The 18118-nt window shown below is 37.7% G+C and overlaps 1 protein-coding gene across 1 annotated transcript in view; it reads right to left on the bottom strand.

Annotated features, from left to right (window-relative positions):
• Positions 1-358: 358 nt before the first annotated feature.
• Positions 359-18118, bottom strand: part of LOC120632719 (protein limb expression 1 homolog) — a 30895-nt gene continuing 13135 nt past the window's right edge. The window contains exons 2-4 of the mRNA XM_039902702.1: positions 2461-2654; positions 1215-1408; positions 359-737 (exon numbers count right to left, since the gene is read on the bottom strand). Of these exons, the coding sequence (XP_039758636.1) occupies positions 359-737; positions 1215-1408; positions 2461-2654 (767 nt within the window). The remainder of the gene's footprint in view (positions 738-1214; positions 1409-2460; positions 2655-18118) is intronic.

Below are 18118 nucleotides of genomic sequence, written 5' to 3'. Positions count from 1 at the left end.
TTTCGTAGTGTTTCTCGAACAGGCAGTTAGTTACTTCACTACATTTAGCTGCAGTGGACAGCAATCTTTTAACCGTAATGTCCTAAACGTTTACAATAAAACGGCGAAAATGGGAAAAGTTTGTGAGCTAACAACATTACGCAGGTGTGAACCATGAAGTGAGACGTATGTTTTCACTGTTTTTGCACACAATGCACTGCATGCAAAAATGGCTGAATGGTTGGCTGGCTGGGGGTTCAGTATGTTCTTAATTGTGTAAGCATTGCGAGTTTGAGGATGTGATTGAAATAAAAGACAAATATTCTTACGCTATAAAACTATACTTAAATAACAAAATGTTTAGAGTCGCGCGGTGAGATCACTGTTGCTGCTGCGGCGGGGCGAGTCGCGCGGCGAGGATTAGTATATCGCGCTTCTCCTTGGGGAAGCGCAGCTCCCTTGCTGCGAGCCGAGCCGCGCGGAGCTCCCGCTCCGCTCGCGCCAGCTCGTTCCGCAGCACTCCGCCCGTCGCTCCCGTCGCAGCCGCCTCCCTTTCCCTCGACGCCCACTCCCGCGCCATCTGTTCACGCATCGCATCGTCCAGCGCCCGGGCGGAGTAATGCGCAACAACTTCCTGCCTCGAACACTGCCGCTCGCGCATAGCGCGCAGCGAACCGTTCCAATGTAGAAGCTGGAATACCGTCATCAGTTCCTGGAATTCCAGCATCGTGCGGCCCTTGTTTGCTTCTAGCATAAACCTACGGATACAAAAGTATACAGATGAATAATAATCGCAGAGCCAATCATGAAACCTAACCACGGGTTCTGCGTTTGACTGTTAGGTTTGAGAATACGGTATTATAAACTGACAGACCGTCCACATATACTATCCAAGTTTAAATTAGTAGCAACCTCCATTTGGACTCGTCGTATACCATTTACAGAATTTTTTGAAACATTTCTGCTATCAATAGAATTGCAATTTTCTGTTGTAAATTTAAAATGTCCTTCCACACAAAAATTAATATAATAGAAGAACAAAGGGTGTGTATAGAGTGATTTATGGTGGACCTGGTTGCGGATTTTAGCAATTAAGTTTAATGTGTGTCTTGATCGGATAACGTATCGATGCGCGCTGCAGAAATTAGATAGAGGTAAACACTTAAAACTAGATCATCTGTCTGCTTGTTTTGGGGCCTTTAAATACAAATCTCTTATAACTATGTTCTCTATACCTAAAGGCCGCAATTCCAGCACTAGGATCCTGGTGATGCGTCGCTGCGTCCCCGGCGAAGGACGCTCGCGCTTCCGCTACCGCCTTCTCGATGAAGTGCTCTGATATACGTCGAGACTCATGTTCGTTGAACACGCTGTTCATGAGTGCGATCTTCGCTGCACTGCGCCGCGCCTCAGCTTTAGTGGGGCAATTCTGTTGAGGAAAATATAAGTCATGAGATAAGTCAATAGGATCAGCTGGAGCAGCGGTAGCGGTGTTAGACTATTGATTAGGAATTCGGCCTTCCCTTCCCCTGACAGGATCTGGTTCGATCTCATCGATATCACTGAAGAGTTAGAAGTGCACTTTTCAGACCTGCAATTTAAGCAATTCAACTTTGCCATATAACGGTGAATGAAAGCATTTTAAGGAGACCATGCAGGTTTCGTCAAGTTGCTTTAGACTTTTCCACAATTTTGCAAAAAAGTTTAATTTCTACCAATGCGCCAGCGTCTCACGGTGGACTATGTCCCATAGCCTTATTGAATATCTTTTCCATTAAATCTTGTAAACTGTTTCTAATACTTAGTAACTGTTAAATTAATGCTTGCTATATTGATGAATTTGAGCTACACACATTTCACACAAACTTACTCGCGCAGGTAAGTAAAGAAGGTTGGTTATATTTGAAACCTAAAGTCTGCCAAGAGTTTGCCAACTGGAAAAAGGTGTCAATATTAATGTCACAGAGTGCATATTACGAAACGTATTTTAATAAAAATATTCAATTTATTTACTTTAAGTGGACTGCTGACTCTACCGCCGGCTCAGAAGGTAGAATTAAAAGCTGTGAAGCTCTTTTTCAAAATCAACAATATAAAATTAAACAATCTTTTATCCGGTGTGTATATAAAAGCGGAGCCGATTGCTTGCAAGAAACTTTGCGTTAGGAATTCAATTCCACAGAGAATTAAATAAATAAAACTTCGTTTGTTCAGCTACACTACTAAAAAAAACTACAAATTAAATTTAAATCATTAGATAGGTAAACAACATACGAGTTGTAAGATACAACATACAATGAGGACAAAAAAATCCTATATTATATAGTGGTGAACAATAAAATTCATTCATTCATTCAATCACAAACTGATGAAATAATAAATTTGGTAGTTCAAGCCAGTTCCGGTTTTGCTTTGTGGTTTGATAGTCACCTATATGTGGTAGTGAGCACTAAAAGTTTATTCATTCATTCATTCATTCACCTGAAAGCTGCCGAAGCAAGCACCCCCCGGCAGTGTGACGTAGCACACGTAGGGCGGATGTGCGGCCGGCACTGACTCGTAGATGACGAGTGCACCGCTGCCGCCGCTAGCCGCACCGCTATTCCTCGCCGCCTTCACCTGCCAGAACTCTTGCAGCGCCTCGACCACGTTCACTGTTGACAGCACTCCGTCGGCTGGAAACGACAAACTTGTTTGAGAAAAGATTGTTCAAACACTTGTTTGAGAAAAGATTGTACAAGATTTTATCCAGACACGTTTATCATCGTCTTCTACATTATCAACTGGCCCACTCACGGGCACAGGTCTACTCCCATAATGAGAAAGTTTAAGACGTAGTCCACCATGCTGCAAGTCTGGGCTATGCAAGATTTCACACGCCTTTGGGAACATTATATCATTCTCAGGCATCGGTTTATATTATTCATCTTCAACAGTTTTCATTGATGCAAAATAAAATAAATTTATTGTGTGCCTGGTTGAACCAAAAACTATGCAAAACTTATTATTGTGTTCTGGTGGCTCAAATGCTCTAGTTACTTTAAAAAAAAAACTCAAACCACCCGTCCCTATAATTTTGGTAGAGTTCCCTCGATACCTCAGGATTCCTTCAACAGATCTTGACCTGGCGAAAATAGGTCCACATGGGACAACTCTGTCATTTATAAACCGATTAATTTTTTTTTAATCGGTACATAAATGATGGAGTTCTGATGTAGAAAACATAAAAGAAATACTACCATTTAAATAAAATTAAAATATTGACCTATCAATAAACTTCATTCTAATGACCGGAAATTCCTAGGTCATGAAACATCGACTTCGCATTATTTTATCATCGGTAATAATAGTTATATTTATGAAAACTTGGTATTTCCTTCATTTTTTTTTTCCACAATATTACAACTGAGCCGTGGTCAATGGACCAATAAATAAATAAACTGGCACACTTTCGCAAAGGTAGACTGTCGAATTATATATTTAAATTAGTGAAAAGTAAACACAACTAATAAATTCTAGACTTTTCAATTAAATAAACCGGTATATTGAATAAAATTTTCCATAAAAGTAAATTCGAAATGAACAAAAAACTTTATAAAACCAGTACACCTACATACAGATCCAATTAATGTAACTTATTAAGCATTAAAATGGTTTTTGTAGGACTCCGATAAAATTATTTATGGGAAGTTTCATGTCACCTTTGTGATAACGGCATAAAATATAAATTATTATTGATTGAAATTTATCATCAGCTTGCTAATTTTAATGTTTCTGACTTATAAAAATGTTAAAAGGTGCAGTCTATGTAGATATTCTCGCTCATAGCTTTACATAGTAGAAGTAAAATCTATTACTAAAATTAAAAAAAAAAAACATTCAATTCGCCATTCTGTAGTGGCAGCCATTTTTGATTTGAAATTTGTTATAGTGGATCAGTAGTCAATCCCATTTTGAGGGAGTCGTGAAAAATATGTAGATAATACGTAATACCATTTTGTAGCGGCAGCCATCTTGGAACGATTTTCATTAAACATAGCTTAGAACACTGCCAACTAATTCACAAAAAAAATACAAATCAAAATCTGTTCGGGAGCTACGATTCCACTCGCAGTCCCACACATGTACTCGTCAAACTTATAACACCCCGTCGTTTTCTTATCCGAGGTTATCATCATCATCGTATCAAATTCAAATTCAAATTCAAAATTTCTTTATTCATGTAGGGCCATCACAGGCACTTATGAAGCGTTCATACATATACATAATTGTAGGGGCATGGTGATAAATTCGTTCGCCAACATAAACCGAAATCTACGAGGGTTCCAAACGCGCCCTGGTCTAAGAAGAGCCCACAAAAACTTAGCAGGGTAAATTTCTTTTTTGTTATCACCATTTCACAGTAAATTAATATTAGCTATGAAGTTAGATATTGGATAGAAGCAGGCGTTACTTTGCGGAAATCCATGATATATTATAAAAAATAAGCTTAATTTGCTACAGTCCGCGAAAAGCAGGAGAATCTGTATGGTGTAAATTATAGTTTAAGTCACTTAAAAATTATTCATAGTAAGGTCAACATCTTCTGAGGATGCCCCGATTTCGGAGCGAAACGCGCGTAGAGGGTACATTGCCGAAGATCTGTTTGGTGTGGAGTATAAGGATTGAAGAAATTTTAAATTACACCATACAACTTCTCCTGCTTTTCGCGGACTATAGCAAATTAAGCTTAATTTTCACAGTACTAAGTTAGAGCAAGCTTTTTTATCGTTTAAGTAATCCTTAACATTATAATAGGATTTTTCAATCCATTACCAGCCAACTATAGTCGTATAGGTAACTCATGCAGGTTTCCTCAAGATATTTTAAGAAAGTGATATCATAATTAAACAATGCATATAGCTCCGAAAAGTTGTAGCTGTGATCCCGGGAAAGGGATGCCGAAGTCCTTACCACTAGGCTATCGCGGCTAACATTACTCGATATGTAATAATCAAGATTCAAAATCGGCTAAAACTCGAAGAAGTATGTCACGTCATTAAAGTTTTCAGTTTCTACACGACACCCCAGCAACACTTTTAAATCACTTGTAAGCACAGTTTTACCGGTGATCAGCTGCAGCAGAAACCCAGCTACTAGACAAAAATAGATACCTCCAATGGAATCGATACAACATTTTCTAACAAAGTTTCCAACAGGAAAATGTCATGTTTTTCATCTCAAGCGAAAGCTGTGTATCCGAGTGGCGATATCATATAACAAATATGTATAGTCTGGGAGATGGCTGTAAGATTTCGTCTGGAACGAAATCATCTCACATAAAACAAATAAAATTTAAGTCTCAGTCTGCGACTTATTTCGTTCAAAGACTTGTGATTATATTTTGATACTAAAAATTGTTAAACTAGCTGATGCCCGCGACTTCGTCTGCGTTTGATTTAGTTTTTTGATGTGGCATTAAATTTAGTTGTAGCTCTAAAAAAATTTAAAGTATTCAGTATCGCTAAGCCTTGAATGAGGGATTTGCTGCTGTCCGCTGAGGAGTTCTTTCCTCTATCTCCGACCACAGTTTGGACAAAATTAAGCACATATTATAATCTCTATAGTATAAAAATATTTATTTAAATCGTTTATAATTTGTCGGAGTCATGGTGTAAAATCATCAAACACTTTCATCCCCTCTTCCAAAGGAACCGAGCTTAATGTCGGGATAAAAAGTATATATTAGTTCTAACACTTCCAAGAATATTTGTACAAAGTTTCATGAGGATCGGTTAAGTAGTTTTTGCTTGATATTTATAATATTATTAGGGATTGAAGCTACAAATTTCAGAAATTAATCTTTATCTATTATATACTTATATTACATATTGGATCCTTTATACAGGGTATAATATCGGTACTCTAACATGTGGATGAACTATATCCATATCTAGCTTGCCTATTTAAATGGGAATAGCTTACATTCTTACCTAACAAATTGGCTTCTTCAACCCCAGAAAATTCATAAGTTCCCGCAGGAATAACAAATACATCTACATATACGTTTTACCATATTAATATATTTTTTTTAATCTACATGTTTTACTTATTTCCCGTCTCAACTCTTAATGTCCTTGCAATCCCTCAAGTAATAAAGAAAATATTAATACTACTAATGAGTTTTGCATTATGTACCATTTAGGTATTATATACGTGTACCTTATTTTAATCACCATGCAATTTAAAACCTACATTAAAGAAAACTACATTTATTGTAATTTTATTATGTACGTAACGCAATAAAACTTCCCAGTGGACTCTCAGCCTATGGTATACTGATACGAGCTACTCGTACGTTGCCTTATAGCTTTTCAAGTTCCCCGAACTAGAAAGTTCTATTCTCATTTTAGTTCTCTCTCTATTCTAGGTCCAGTTTATGACGACTATAAACAACTATCTACAATATATCAGAGCCCATTAATACCCACTGACTATTGGGGGCTGTGATTCCTCTCAAACTAACCATATAAAGAGCCGTGTGAAGAAAGGAAACAGTAAACAATAAGCTCGATCGATCGATTCCAGAAACGAATACCTATATTTTAGTAACACCTTCGTATTGACTGCGAATTTTGTAATGTTTAGTAAACGCTTTCTATTAAGTTAGCTTGAATGGAAAATCAGACCTGCCAGATTGAAACTAAGTTGCTTTGATTCTATAAGCTCTTATTTCATCTGATCGAACAGCGTAGCAAAAGATCCTGTTAAACTGGATTGGTTGTGCCTGTTTTATGAGTGTCATGCCTGTGAGTTGTCCATAATGTTCTCAAAAGTGTACAAAGTCCACCAATCCGCACTGGGCTAGCGTGGTGGACTACGGCCTAAGCCCCTTCTCATTTTGAGAAGAAGAAGAAGAAACACTTTATTGCACGTATAACATACAGGAAAAGGAACAGTAAGGAGTATACAGTACACAATGTAGACATGCAAAGGCGGCCTTATTGCTGCAAGCAATCTCTTACAGGTAACCTTTGTAGATAGGACGTCGTTATCATCACTAAGCATATTTCAAGAAAGTGTTTTAATACATGGTTTTGTAATTGAAATAACTGCCGCCCACCAATCTGCGTTCTAGCAGCGCGGTGTCCTTACTAAGAAAAAGAGTTAAAGAGAAGTAGTGCAAAAGCCGGATTAAAATCGGTAAATTCATTTGACACAGACAGTTAAAGCAAACAGGTTAAACTCATACATTCCTTTTTGAAGTAAAACTTCTTCCTTCATCATTATATATAAATACCAAAATGTAAAGATACAAATACATATATAATTTAAATAAATATACGTAATATATAAATATAAAATATACATAATATACATAAATATGTAACAAACATAATATATATAAGTAGATTTTAACACACAATTTTTAAAAAATGAATATAAAGAATCTACTTCAAATTCCATCACTCAAAGAGAGGTAGTAGTCCTTCAGACGACTCTTAAGTATCGGAAGGGAACTACTTCCACCGATTTCTGAGTGAGAGGAGACCCGTCCCTGTAGTCGGCCGGTAATGTGTCGATAAGGTGATGATTATGATACCTGAATAAAATCTGAATAATATACGGTCATCCTATAACTATTGCTTATTGTCAGTGGAGCTCACGATCGTTATTATTAATTAAAGCTTAATTGCTTAATTGAACACAAGCTTCGGAACAGAATCGTTATGTAGTCTGGAATATATTATCACAAGCAATTATAAATTACGCTACGGAGAGTTTCAGCAGAATTACTATTTGTTTATAGCAAAATAAATAAACCAAATTCTGTAGCCTACATATTTAATGTCTCGGAGGCTTCGAGGCTTTACGTTTTGGTGTTTAGTAACGACCTAATATGATAAATGGATTAGGTTATAACTTACGGTACAGTGTTAACTTACGACTCAGTTTTCATCTGCATACAGATTTAAATTAATGAAATGGGTCTCACAAGAGCTCAGAATTAGACTCAGGAATTAGAAGATCCGTAGAATAACCAAATCTGACTGTCGATTGGCGCAGTGGGCAGCGACCCTGCTTTCTGAGTCCAAGGCCGTGGGTTCGATTCCCACAACTGGAAAATGTAAGTGTGATGAACATGAATGTTTTTCAGTGTCTAGGTGTCTATATGTATATTATAAGTATTTATGTATATTATTCAATTTAAATATTCGTCAGTCATCGTAGTACCCATAACACAAGCTATGCTTACTTTGGGGCTAGATGGCGATGTGTGTATATTTGTAGTATAGCAAAGCTGAGTTGACAATGGGCGGAGCACATAGCTCGTAGAACCGATGGACGTTGGTCCCAAGACCCTGAAATGGCACCCTTGTAATTGAATCCCAGTTTTGGTAGAGCCCCGACGAGGTGGACGGACGACATCAAGCGAGTCGCAGGGAGTTGCTGGACCCAAGCGGCACAAGATCGTGTTATTAGGAACTCCCTACAAGTAGGTTTCCTCACGATGTTTCCTTCACCGTCAAAGCAAGCGGTTTAAAAAATCAATTGCTTAAAACGCACATAACTTAGGAAAGTAAGAGGTGGTTGCTGGGATTCGAACTCGTCCCCCGAAAGAGAAGTCGGAGTCCGAACTACTAGGCTATCAAATCTTCTAAAAATAATCATGTTTTTGTAACTAAATTGAAAAGATAAATGTATTTTTTGGAGCACCAAGTCTTTGTTCCGGTCGGACCGTTAGTACAAACAAAAAACCACGATATCAATAGGTCACGAGTGTAAATACGCGGCAATCTCTGTATTCCCCTCACGTAGGAACCATGCGTGTGGAATCGATAACGCGCCTCTGAATGGAGGCAATGGGGCTGGGAAGCTAATCTTCCCCTACTGTAAGCCTTTTAACGTTTGCCATATAAGTAATACTAGCTGACCCGTGCAACTTCGTCTGTACCAAATCGGTTATTACCGGAAAACACTAATAAAATGACATTTTCTAAAAATGAATCCTAGCTAGATCGTTTTATCGTAACCCTCTGTATACTAAATTTCATGAAAATAGTTGAAGCCGATTCCAAGATTCCAATTATATATATATATATATATATATATATATATATACGCAAGCAATTCTTTATATTTGCTGCTGTGTATAAGAGTGATCGGACCAATATTTTAATCACTAGTGGATTTAGTCGTTACCTTTTTAGAAAAAGTGGATTAGAAAAAGAAGAAATACTTTACTGTACGCAAACATCAAAATCTACATAAAATATAGTGGTAAACAAAATAAAAGAATACAAAAATTGAGCATAAGGCATGCAAAGGCTGCCTTATTGCTGCAAACATTTTCTTTCAACCTCTGACATTAAGGAACAGTTGCAAGTGAGCGGAAAAGAGCATTTATATGCGTATATATTCGAAAATACATCATCATCGTCGACCCATTACCAGCCCACTACAGAGCACGGGTCTCCTCGCGCAGTGAGAAGGGTTTAGGCCGCATTGGTTGACTTCATACGCCGTTGAGAACATAAATGCAGGTTTCTTCACGATGTTTTTCTTCACCGTTGAAGCAAGTGATATTTTAATTACTTAAAACGCACATAACTTAGAATAGTTAGAGGTGCGAGCTGGGATTCAAACTCTGCCCCGCCGAAAGTTAAGTCGAGCTTAACCAAAGTCGAGATTAACCAATAAACTGTTTTAAACTGGCTGGCTCGCATTTACTTCTGACAGAGAAATCTGGCCTTAGTCGGATACTACTTTGTGTATCCATCAAGTTCTGGCTCTTCTTCCTGGACCTGTTGAACTGATTCTGTACTTTGTAGGCCGTAACCGTGCGTTGAACGTAGAGTCCGCTGGGTCACTCCAGGCAGCCAAACTCACTCCACAAGCTTAGCAGGCCAAGTTTCTTATATTTAAATGGTAGCCATTGATATTGAATTTTTTAAAGTAGTAATAGTCTAGTGTTTTGGATTCAGCCACCCCTCCCCTTATCTCCCCGGGGAAAGGATAAAAATGTATCTTCTCATACAGCTTTATCAATTCTCAGAGCATTGGCGCACAAGTGGAAATAATATTAAAATAATATATTTGTAATAATAAATGGGGATAAACTTCTACTATTCTTAAAGATTATAAACTAAGATTTTCATGGTTAATCAACATTTATTTCTTAAGTATAGTTCAAAGGGTACATACCCGTATTGAGTCCCGTCGTGACCACGATCCATGCAACTGGGTCGAAATATCGACAAATCCAAAATATTATCGTGGTATGTACCCGTTGAACCATACTTAAGAAATGTTCTACTATTCTATGTCCCCATGCTTTAGTAGGTGGCCACGTAAATTTTATTCCCTCGCAGGGGATGCAATTGGGGGATATAATTTTTGTTAACTGCTTGTGCTAGGGCTGCTGGGGGATCGTCAGTTTCTAACGTCACATCATTCTTCATTGAAGTCTAAACCTCAAGAATTGTCAAATCCATAAAACTAATTTGACGGATTTTCGTTACCCCAAAGTTAAGTTTGTTATCTTGATAATGAATACTAGGGGTTCATAGCTTTTCAGTAATAAATACGTTCAAAGTTACGAGAGAACTCTAGTCTACAGCTCAAAATAATCCCACTTTGTATTTAGCGCACGTTTCGCGACGGGTGTCGAATTGTTAATAATTTGAATTATCAATGCGAACAGTAGGGATGCGAGGTTCATATTCCGCTATAGAAGGCTTTGTTATTTTGCACGTTCTATGATTTTCGGATTAAGTTATTATGCATTGACGTACTGAGCACTTGTGGAAACCTACTGTGTCTTTGTGATACCCAAATTACTATCTTTAACTTCGATTTGCTAATGCATCTTGCTCATTTTTTTTATAATCATCATCACATCTACAAGGCACGGATCTCCTCCCTGTAATGTACTTGGGAAATAACAACGCATAGTCCGAGCAATCGTTTATTTCAAACTGGCTAGTTACACACACTTAGTTTTTAAGATTAACATTCATTATCAAGCTACCCACATATATACTACATTCCCAAAATAAGTAAGGGTCGTAATCCACCACGCTGGCACAATGCGGATTGGTCAACTCCACACACCTTTGAGAACATTATGTAGAACTCTCAGGCATGCAGGTTCCCTTGCGATGTTTTCCTTCACCGTTAAAGCAAGTGATATTTTAATTGCTTAAATCGCACATAACTTAGCAAAAGCGACTTAGCAGTGGTTAGGACTTCGGCTTCACTTTCGTGCGGCCGAGTTTAAATCCCAGCACGCATATCTTTCTTTTCTAAGTTATGCGCGTTTTAAGCAATTTAAATATCATTTGCTTCAACTTTGAAGGAAAACATCGTGAGGAAACCTACATGTCTGAAGAGTTCTTCATGATGTTCTCAAAGTGGAGTCTCCTTATTAGCACTGAGCCAGGGTGGTGGACTACAACCTTAACCCTTCTCATTGCAGGAGGAGTCCCGAACCTACCCTGTAGTGGGCCCGTAATGGGTTGATATGAAGACGATGTACTCTAGGCATCTCTATAGCCACAAACCACTCAAATAATTCTGCTTTTTATAATGAAATAAAAAGTTTTACGAAGCAATGCATTCCTCATTATCTTCTCCGCTGTGGTCCAATTAAATCAATCCATTTAAAAACCTTTTATGCAATATTCTAAATAAAGAAGGGCATGTAAAGCGAGGTGTTCGAAATAAGTGCAAAAGGAGTTCTATAGGTATCCTCAAATTGAATAACATAGCTCGGTCGGTCGGAAAAACTTGGAAAATATTCATAGGAACTCGGCGACTAAAGCCTTCACCAGTTTGGAATTCCGTTCAGTTCAAACGCTTTATACGTTTGCAAATTCCTGTAGATAAAGTATTTGAAATTGATTTGCAAATAGAGTTCCAGCTATTCCAATATTGTAACAGTATTTCTATAAACACGCACACTTAAATTTTCGTCTATATACAACCAGTTAATGACAACCGAAATAATACTTCAGAGGTTTTAGAGATACATTATGCACTTATCTGTGAAACCGAAAATCTAAAATCTTTCAGTAAACCACTGTCATACTTTTTACTTAAAAAAATCAGATACAGTAGTAAATGCGACAGAATTATTTCTCTTTAAAAGTTCTAAAAAACAGTTCGCAATAACATATGACTAACTTTTAAGGTTGACTCATACGCGGGCGAAGTCGCGAGGGACCGATATGTGAAATAAATTGGAACTGCGCATAATGCGGAAGTGCGTAAATGTAATCGCTTTTCGCAAAAATGGTTTTCCGATTCGTGGAATATCAAATCTGGCAAAGGGAAATTTGTAAGATACACAATACACTGTAATGCGGTATTGTTGTGTCCAAACAAAGAAAATGTTTTTCCTGATCGCTTTAAACATTAAGGTTATGTTTGGGACACCTACATCCGTAGTGAAGCTAGCATCATACCCTATTGTGGAAAAAACGAGGGTCCTACAGACGATGGCTTTTTCGTTCAAAATCACTTCATAGTACCGTCTCGGTTTATAAGATGCAACGACTTCAAAAATATGTAGATTATAACGTGACTATTAAAAGTTTTATTTTTATTCCACTACTGTCTCATCTGCTTAAGTGTATATGGTGGTGATGATCTAACCACTAAGGGAAGTGGCAGTTATAACCCCAATCGGTTCCTATACTTCATCTTTCCAGACCACTCTTAATCGCTTGGCACGTCTTGCCGATGGGCTGGCAACTAACACGGCGGAAACCTCCATAACCAAGAATTGATTAATTCAGAAGAAATAATTAACTATCGATTTCCCCCACCGGGAATGAAACCCGTGCCCTCCCACTTATAGACCACAGACCTCGCCACTGCGCCAGAGAGGTCGAAAAAGGTATTCTTTGAGCTTAGTTGCATCACTCAATAGCAGTATCTTTTATAAAATGTTACACAGTTTTATGTGTACCTAAACTGGCATGACATAATGGTTATAATTCTTTAACAGGATAGTCAATAGTTCATACTATTATTATTAACGCGAAAACGTGACTGTTTGTTTGTTATATATAATATACTTAACCGTTGAACTTGATGCAATTTCATCGGTTGAGCCGCAAGGAAATGCAAATATCGCCTATAAAAAAGGTACCACTAAGCTGGGCATGCAAGGAACTCGTCCTGCACCATGCCGCTCTGTGTCCATCAAGCTGAGACGTAGGTATTAAACCTCATGAGCTTGTAATCCGGCAACCGCGCCCTTTAGAACAGAGCATTGCAACCATGCTGCTTTGCGGCAGAAATGGCATAAGTACTTCCTCGGACGAGCTCTGTCACAAAAGACTCTACTACTTTTCTTGTATAGTTGTAGTAATAGTCCTGCGTAATCATTTGCAACCTATATAATTTTTTTATTACTGAGCGAGACGTATATATTGCGAGACCTATAATGTAACAGAGGAGGGGAGAAAATCGGAATCCTTAACGAGTTGAATAATATTAGGCGAAGACAAAGTTAGATTATGACCCTTCCCGAGAGAATTGATCTAAATTGAGATATGAATACAGCAACTGATTTGTATTATTTATGGACATAAGGTCGGTGGAGCCAGTAATATTGCAAAGGGTCAACATTTACGCTCTCAATTGGGTTATGGACGGGGTAGTAAGTAAAGGGGGGATAACTAAGTCATAGTGTCATATGGGATGTCTGTTAGTAGAATATTATTTTAAAAAAATAAAAAAGGGCAGGTTCTGTGACTAGATAGACAAGACGATTTTTTTTAACAAAATCCCTGGAACGTTACCTTGGTGCTTTTATCCGTGCTTGTCATAAATAATATACACACATCGCCATCTAGCCCAAAAGTAAGCGTAGCTTGTGTTATGAGTACAGAGATAGCTGTTGAATATTTTTATGAATATAATACACATAAATACTCATAATATACAGATAAACACCCAGACACTGAAAAACAATCATGTTCATTACACAAACATTTACACATTTACATTTAGTTATGGGAATCGAACACACGGCCTTGGACTCAGAAAGCAGGGTCGCTGCCCACTGCGCCAGTCGGCCGTAGCACAGAAGATGCTTCTGCCGTCACGTAAAGTAATGATAAAACATTTAAACAATATTTTAATTTCTGATGGTATGCAGAATGTTCGCACTGGCAATAATGTTGACGTGTGTGCGGGGAGCCTAAAGAAAACAGGATCAAAATATATTATCTCCGTACCAGCGTCGCCCACACTTGCTGCTACACGACCCGGCAAGTTTATGCAAGTCGATATTGCGAATGTCTCACGTCGTTCCGCCTCGAGAATATTGGGATAAGTAGGGAGATTTGAATCGTACGAGAAAGCTCTCGAATCAAAACTTAGCTTAGTTTTTTTATACTTTACAAGTGTGAGAAGTGTGAGAAGTGTGAATGAATGAATGAATGAATGAATACTTTTATTGAACACTACAAAAAGTATATAAAAAAAGTATTACAAAACAACGTATACATATAGTAATGGCGAAGATAAAAAATACAAAAAATAGTTAAGTGGTGCATAAAAATAAAAAAGGGCAGGTTCTGTGACTAGATAGACAAGACGATTTTTTTTAACAAAATCCCTGGAACGTTACCTTGGTGCTTTTATCCGTGCTTGTCATAAATAATATACACACATCGCCATCTAGCCCAAAAGTAAGCGTAGCTTGTGTTATGAGTACAGAGATAGCTGTTGAATATTTTTATGAATATAATACACATAAATACTCATAATATACAGATAAACACCCAGACACTGAAAAACAATCATGTTCATTACACAAACATTTACACATTTACATTTAGTTATGGGAATCGAACACACGGCCTTGGACTCAGAAAGCAGGGTCGCTGCCCACTGCGCCAGTCGGCCGTAGCACAGAAGATGCTTCTGCCGTCACGTAAAGTAATGATAAAACATTTAAACAATATTTTAATTTCTGATGGTATGCAGAATGTTCGCACTGGCAATAATGTTGACGTGTGTGCGGGGAGCCTAAAGAAAACAGGATCAAAATATATTATCTCCGTACCAGCGTCGCCCACACTTGCTGCTACACGACCCGGCAAGTTTATGCAAGTCGATATTGCGAATGTCTCACGTCGTTCCGCCTCGAGAATATTGGGATAAGTAGGGAGATTTGAATCGTACGAGAAAGCTCTCGAATCAAAACTTAGCTTAGTTTTTTTATACTTTACAAGTGTGAGAAGTGTGAGAAGTGTGAATGAATGAATGAATGAATGAATACTTTTATTGAACACTACAAAAAGTATATAAAAAAAGTATTACAAAACAACGTATACATATAGTAATAGCGAAGATAAAAAATACAAAAAATAGTTAAGTGGTGCATATACACATATACCCATAAAATAAATATTTCATCATTTAAATAAATATATTTAATATATATAAAACAATATTTATAACTAAAGACAAATGAATAGTAACTACCAATATAAATAAATAATCGTCATTATCATATCACCCCATTGACGGCACGCTACAGGGCACGGGTCTCCTGCCACAATGAGAAGGGGTTAAGGCCGTAGGGATTGGTGGAACACCGAAGGAAAGAGACCAAGAGGGCGTTCACCGACAGGATGGGCAGACTAGCTGAAATACCCCAAGTGCAAATTATCCACCATTGCTAGGCTGGCCGCAGGCAGGAGCCGGTGGAAGCCGCTGGACGGGGTTGCAATTACACCAAGACCACAATCTTCAGCAATAAATGAGCGACTAGAGGGAGATATAGAGAGTTTAGGGGTCAGAGAATAACATAAGCATTGTTCAACGAAAATTCTACAAGACTACAAAATTTGAGGATTTCCATTACAACAAAATCCTGACTAGATGACATTCAGATTACCTTGCGGGTATACCGTTTAGGATAATTTTCTAATTCGGAACCCAATTTACGGAGGAATCAGTGATAATTCTAAACAAACAGTCAAACAAAGAACAGTTTAAAATTATAAGCTACAAAAACTTCCTCCCAATTAAAAAAAAGAAATGAAAATCAACTTTTCGAGTAGAATGCGGTAGAATGATATCATTTTACCACGCAAAAAAAATGTATTTCGAAAACACCAGACCGATCGATGTCATTAACCGATAAGCTTTTTGCTCACTAAAAAAGTAATTAATCATTTAATGACAACGAACTGAGTTGAAATTATGTATTTTATATTTTGTCCTTTTCTTGCATACGGTACAAAAAGACGTTTGACAGAAAAAGGTGGAGAAAAAACTATTGGACAAGTCAATGAGCGAAATAACTAACAAGTATACATAGATATATAAACAAGCACAGAATTCAGAGCACAAGGTACGGAGGTAAGGATACGGTTTTGAACACATTCGTCATACTAGAAAAAAAAACCAGAGCTGTCTACCGGAAATACTTTAAATCATCACATTTTTTGGCACAGTTCGTTCATTCACTACACTGCTTGGCATTTTTACGAATACAACTATCAGGCCAATCTCTGAGGGGAAAACCAGTGCGTCTAGTTCCACTTGAATTTATCTTAGGACACATTTATGAGGCGACGTTTTTACCGACCGCTCCATTATCTATATCAATGCGATTATGATTATGCTTATGTCTTTATAAAACTAATGGAAGTTTTATTTATCTAAAATGTCTTGATCGCATATGCAATTGTCTTGCCTTGCATATACGGAAAGAACTGATACTTGAGAAGTTGCCTTGTCTGCCCCACTGGTGGACATAGGCAACTTATTCTCAAATCTGGGTTGGTGGGTTTTAACGGTGACTATCAATTGATAATCATTATACTCGACGACTTAACGTGCTCTTTGAGGCACGGGTGGACCAGGTCATACTAATCTAACTTCTTGCCATCAAATTGGATAACTTAAAATTGTGATAGGATATTGACCTCGTGATAGGTATAAGTACTAAGAGGCGCTAACTACGATAAGGGGTAATATCCTAGCGGATAAGACTTTCGCGGCTTTCCTTTCGTGGAGACCGAGTTCGATCCCCGACAGGTACCACTGACTTTCCGGAGTTATGTGCCTTTTCTAATTTAAGCAATTTTAATATCACTTGCTCTGTCTATGAAGGAAAAACATCGTGAGGAATCCTGCATGCCTGAAAGCTCTCCATAATGTTCTCAACGGAGTGTGAAGTCTACCAATCCACACTTGGCCAGCGTGGTAGACTTCTGGGGGGAGACCCTGGCCCTGGAGTGGGCCGGTAATGATGACTAACAACTAGACCAGTAATGACATTAATTACACCCGAAATAAGCAAAAACCACAAAACTCAATAAGTATTGCAAGTAGAATATTGTTTTTGACAGATATTACTCAGTTTGTTTTCAGAAAAAATATCTTACTTATTCATTGTTCTTAGGTCTTCTCATAAGCGCCATTAAAACCATGTTACTTACGCGGTTTTAATGACAAAAACCTGCTACTAAATAAATGATCTTTTTATTCGGTTAGGTAATATAGACTTATGGAAAATTGATGAAGAGGTTAAAATTGAGTATATAGTTAGTATATAGTTTTATAAATTTAAAATGCAGTATTAGTAGTAATTTTTATGTTTGACTAAGTCAGTAGGAATAAAAACAGAAAGGTCAATAATCGATTAGTTTTTTGTATCTCATTCGACTCCTCGCACTAACTCGAATAAAAGGATCACCTAGAAAAAAAAAGCACTCTGTAGTCACACTCATTATAAATGTAGACTCACGCTACACTATGCTCAGGCCAGTCTATAGATAAATGTTTATTAGTTGGGTCCACGCTCGTAACACTATTATTGATCTGTGGTTTTGTACTAGAAGTTATCGTAGCTACATATCCTTTCCAAGTCCATGTATGAGCCGAGCTATACTACGTTTTGACCACCTCCCGGCGCAGCGGCGGGCTTTGTGATCTTATTAGTGTGAGGTCTCGGATTCAAACCTGGCATGATGATTAAAGAATCTATATTTTCCATATTTTCTCTGGTTTGGGGGGCTTTGGGGCCGTAGGTAGTTACCCTACCGCCGAAGAAGTGACGCTAAGCAATTGAGTGTTCAGTTTTAGGATTTAATATAACTGCCATAGATATAACAGATAAAAAAATAAT

This window comes from Pararge aegeria, chromosome 2, assembly GCF_905163445.1.
Source record: "Pararge aegeria chromosome 2, ilParAegt1.1, whole genome shotgun sequence".
Classification (NCBI taxonomy): Eukaryota; Metazoa; Arthropoda; class Insecta; order Lepidoptera; family Nymphalidae; genus Pararge; species Pararge aegeria.
This window is presented reverse-complemented; position numbering and strand designations above follow the sequence as displayed.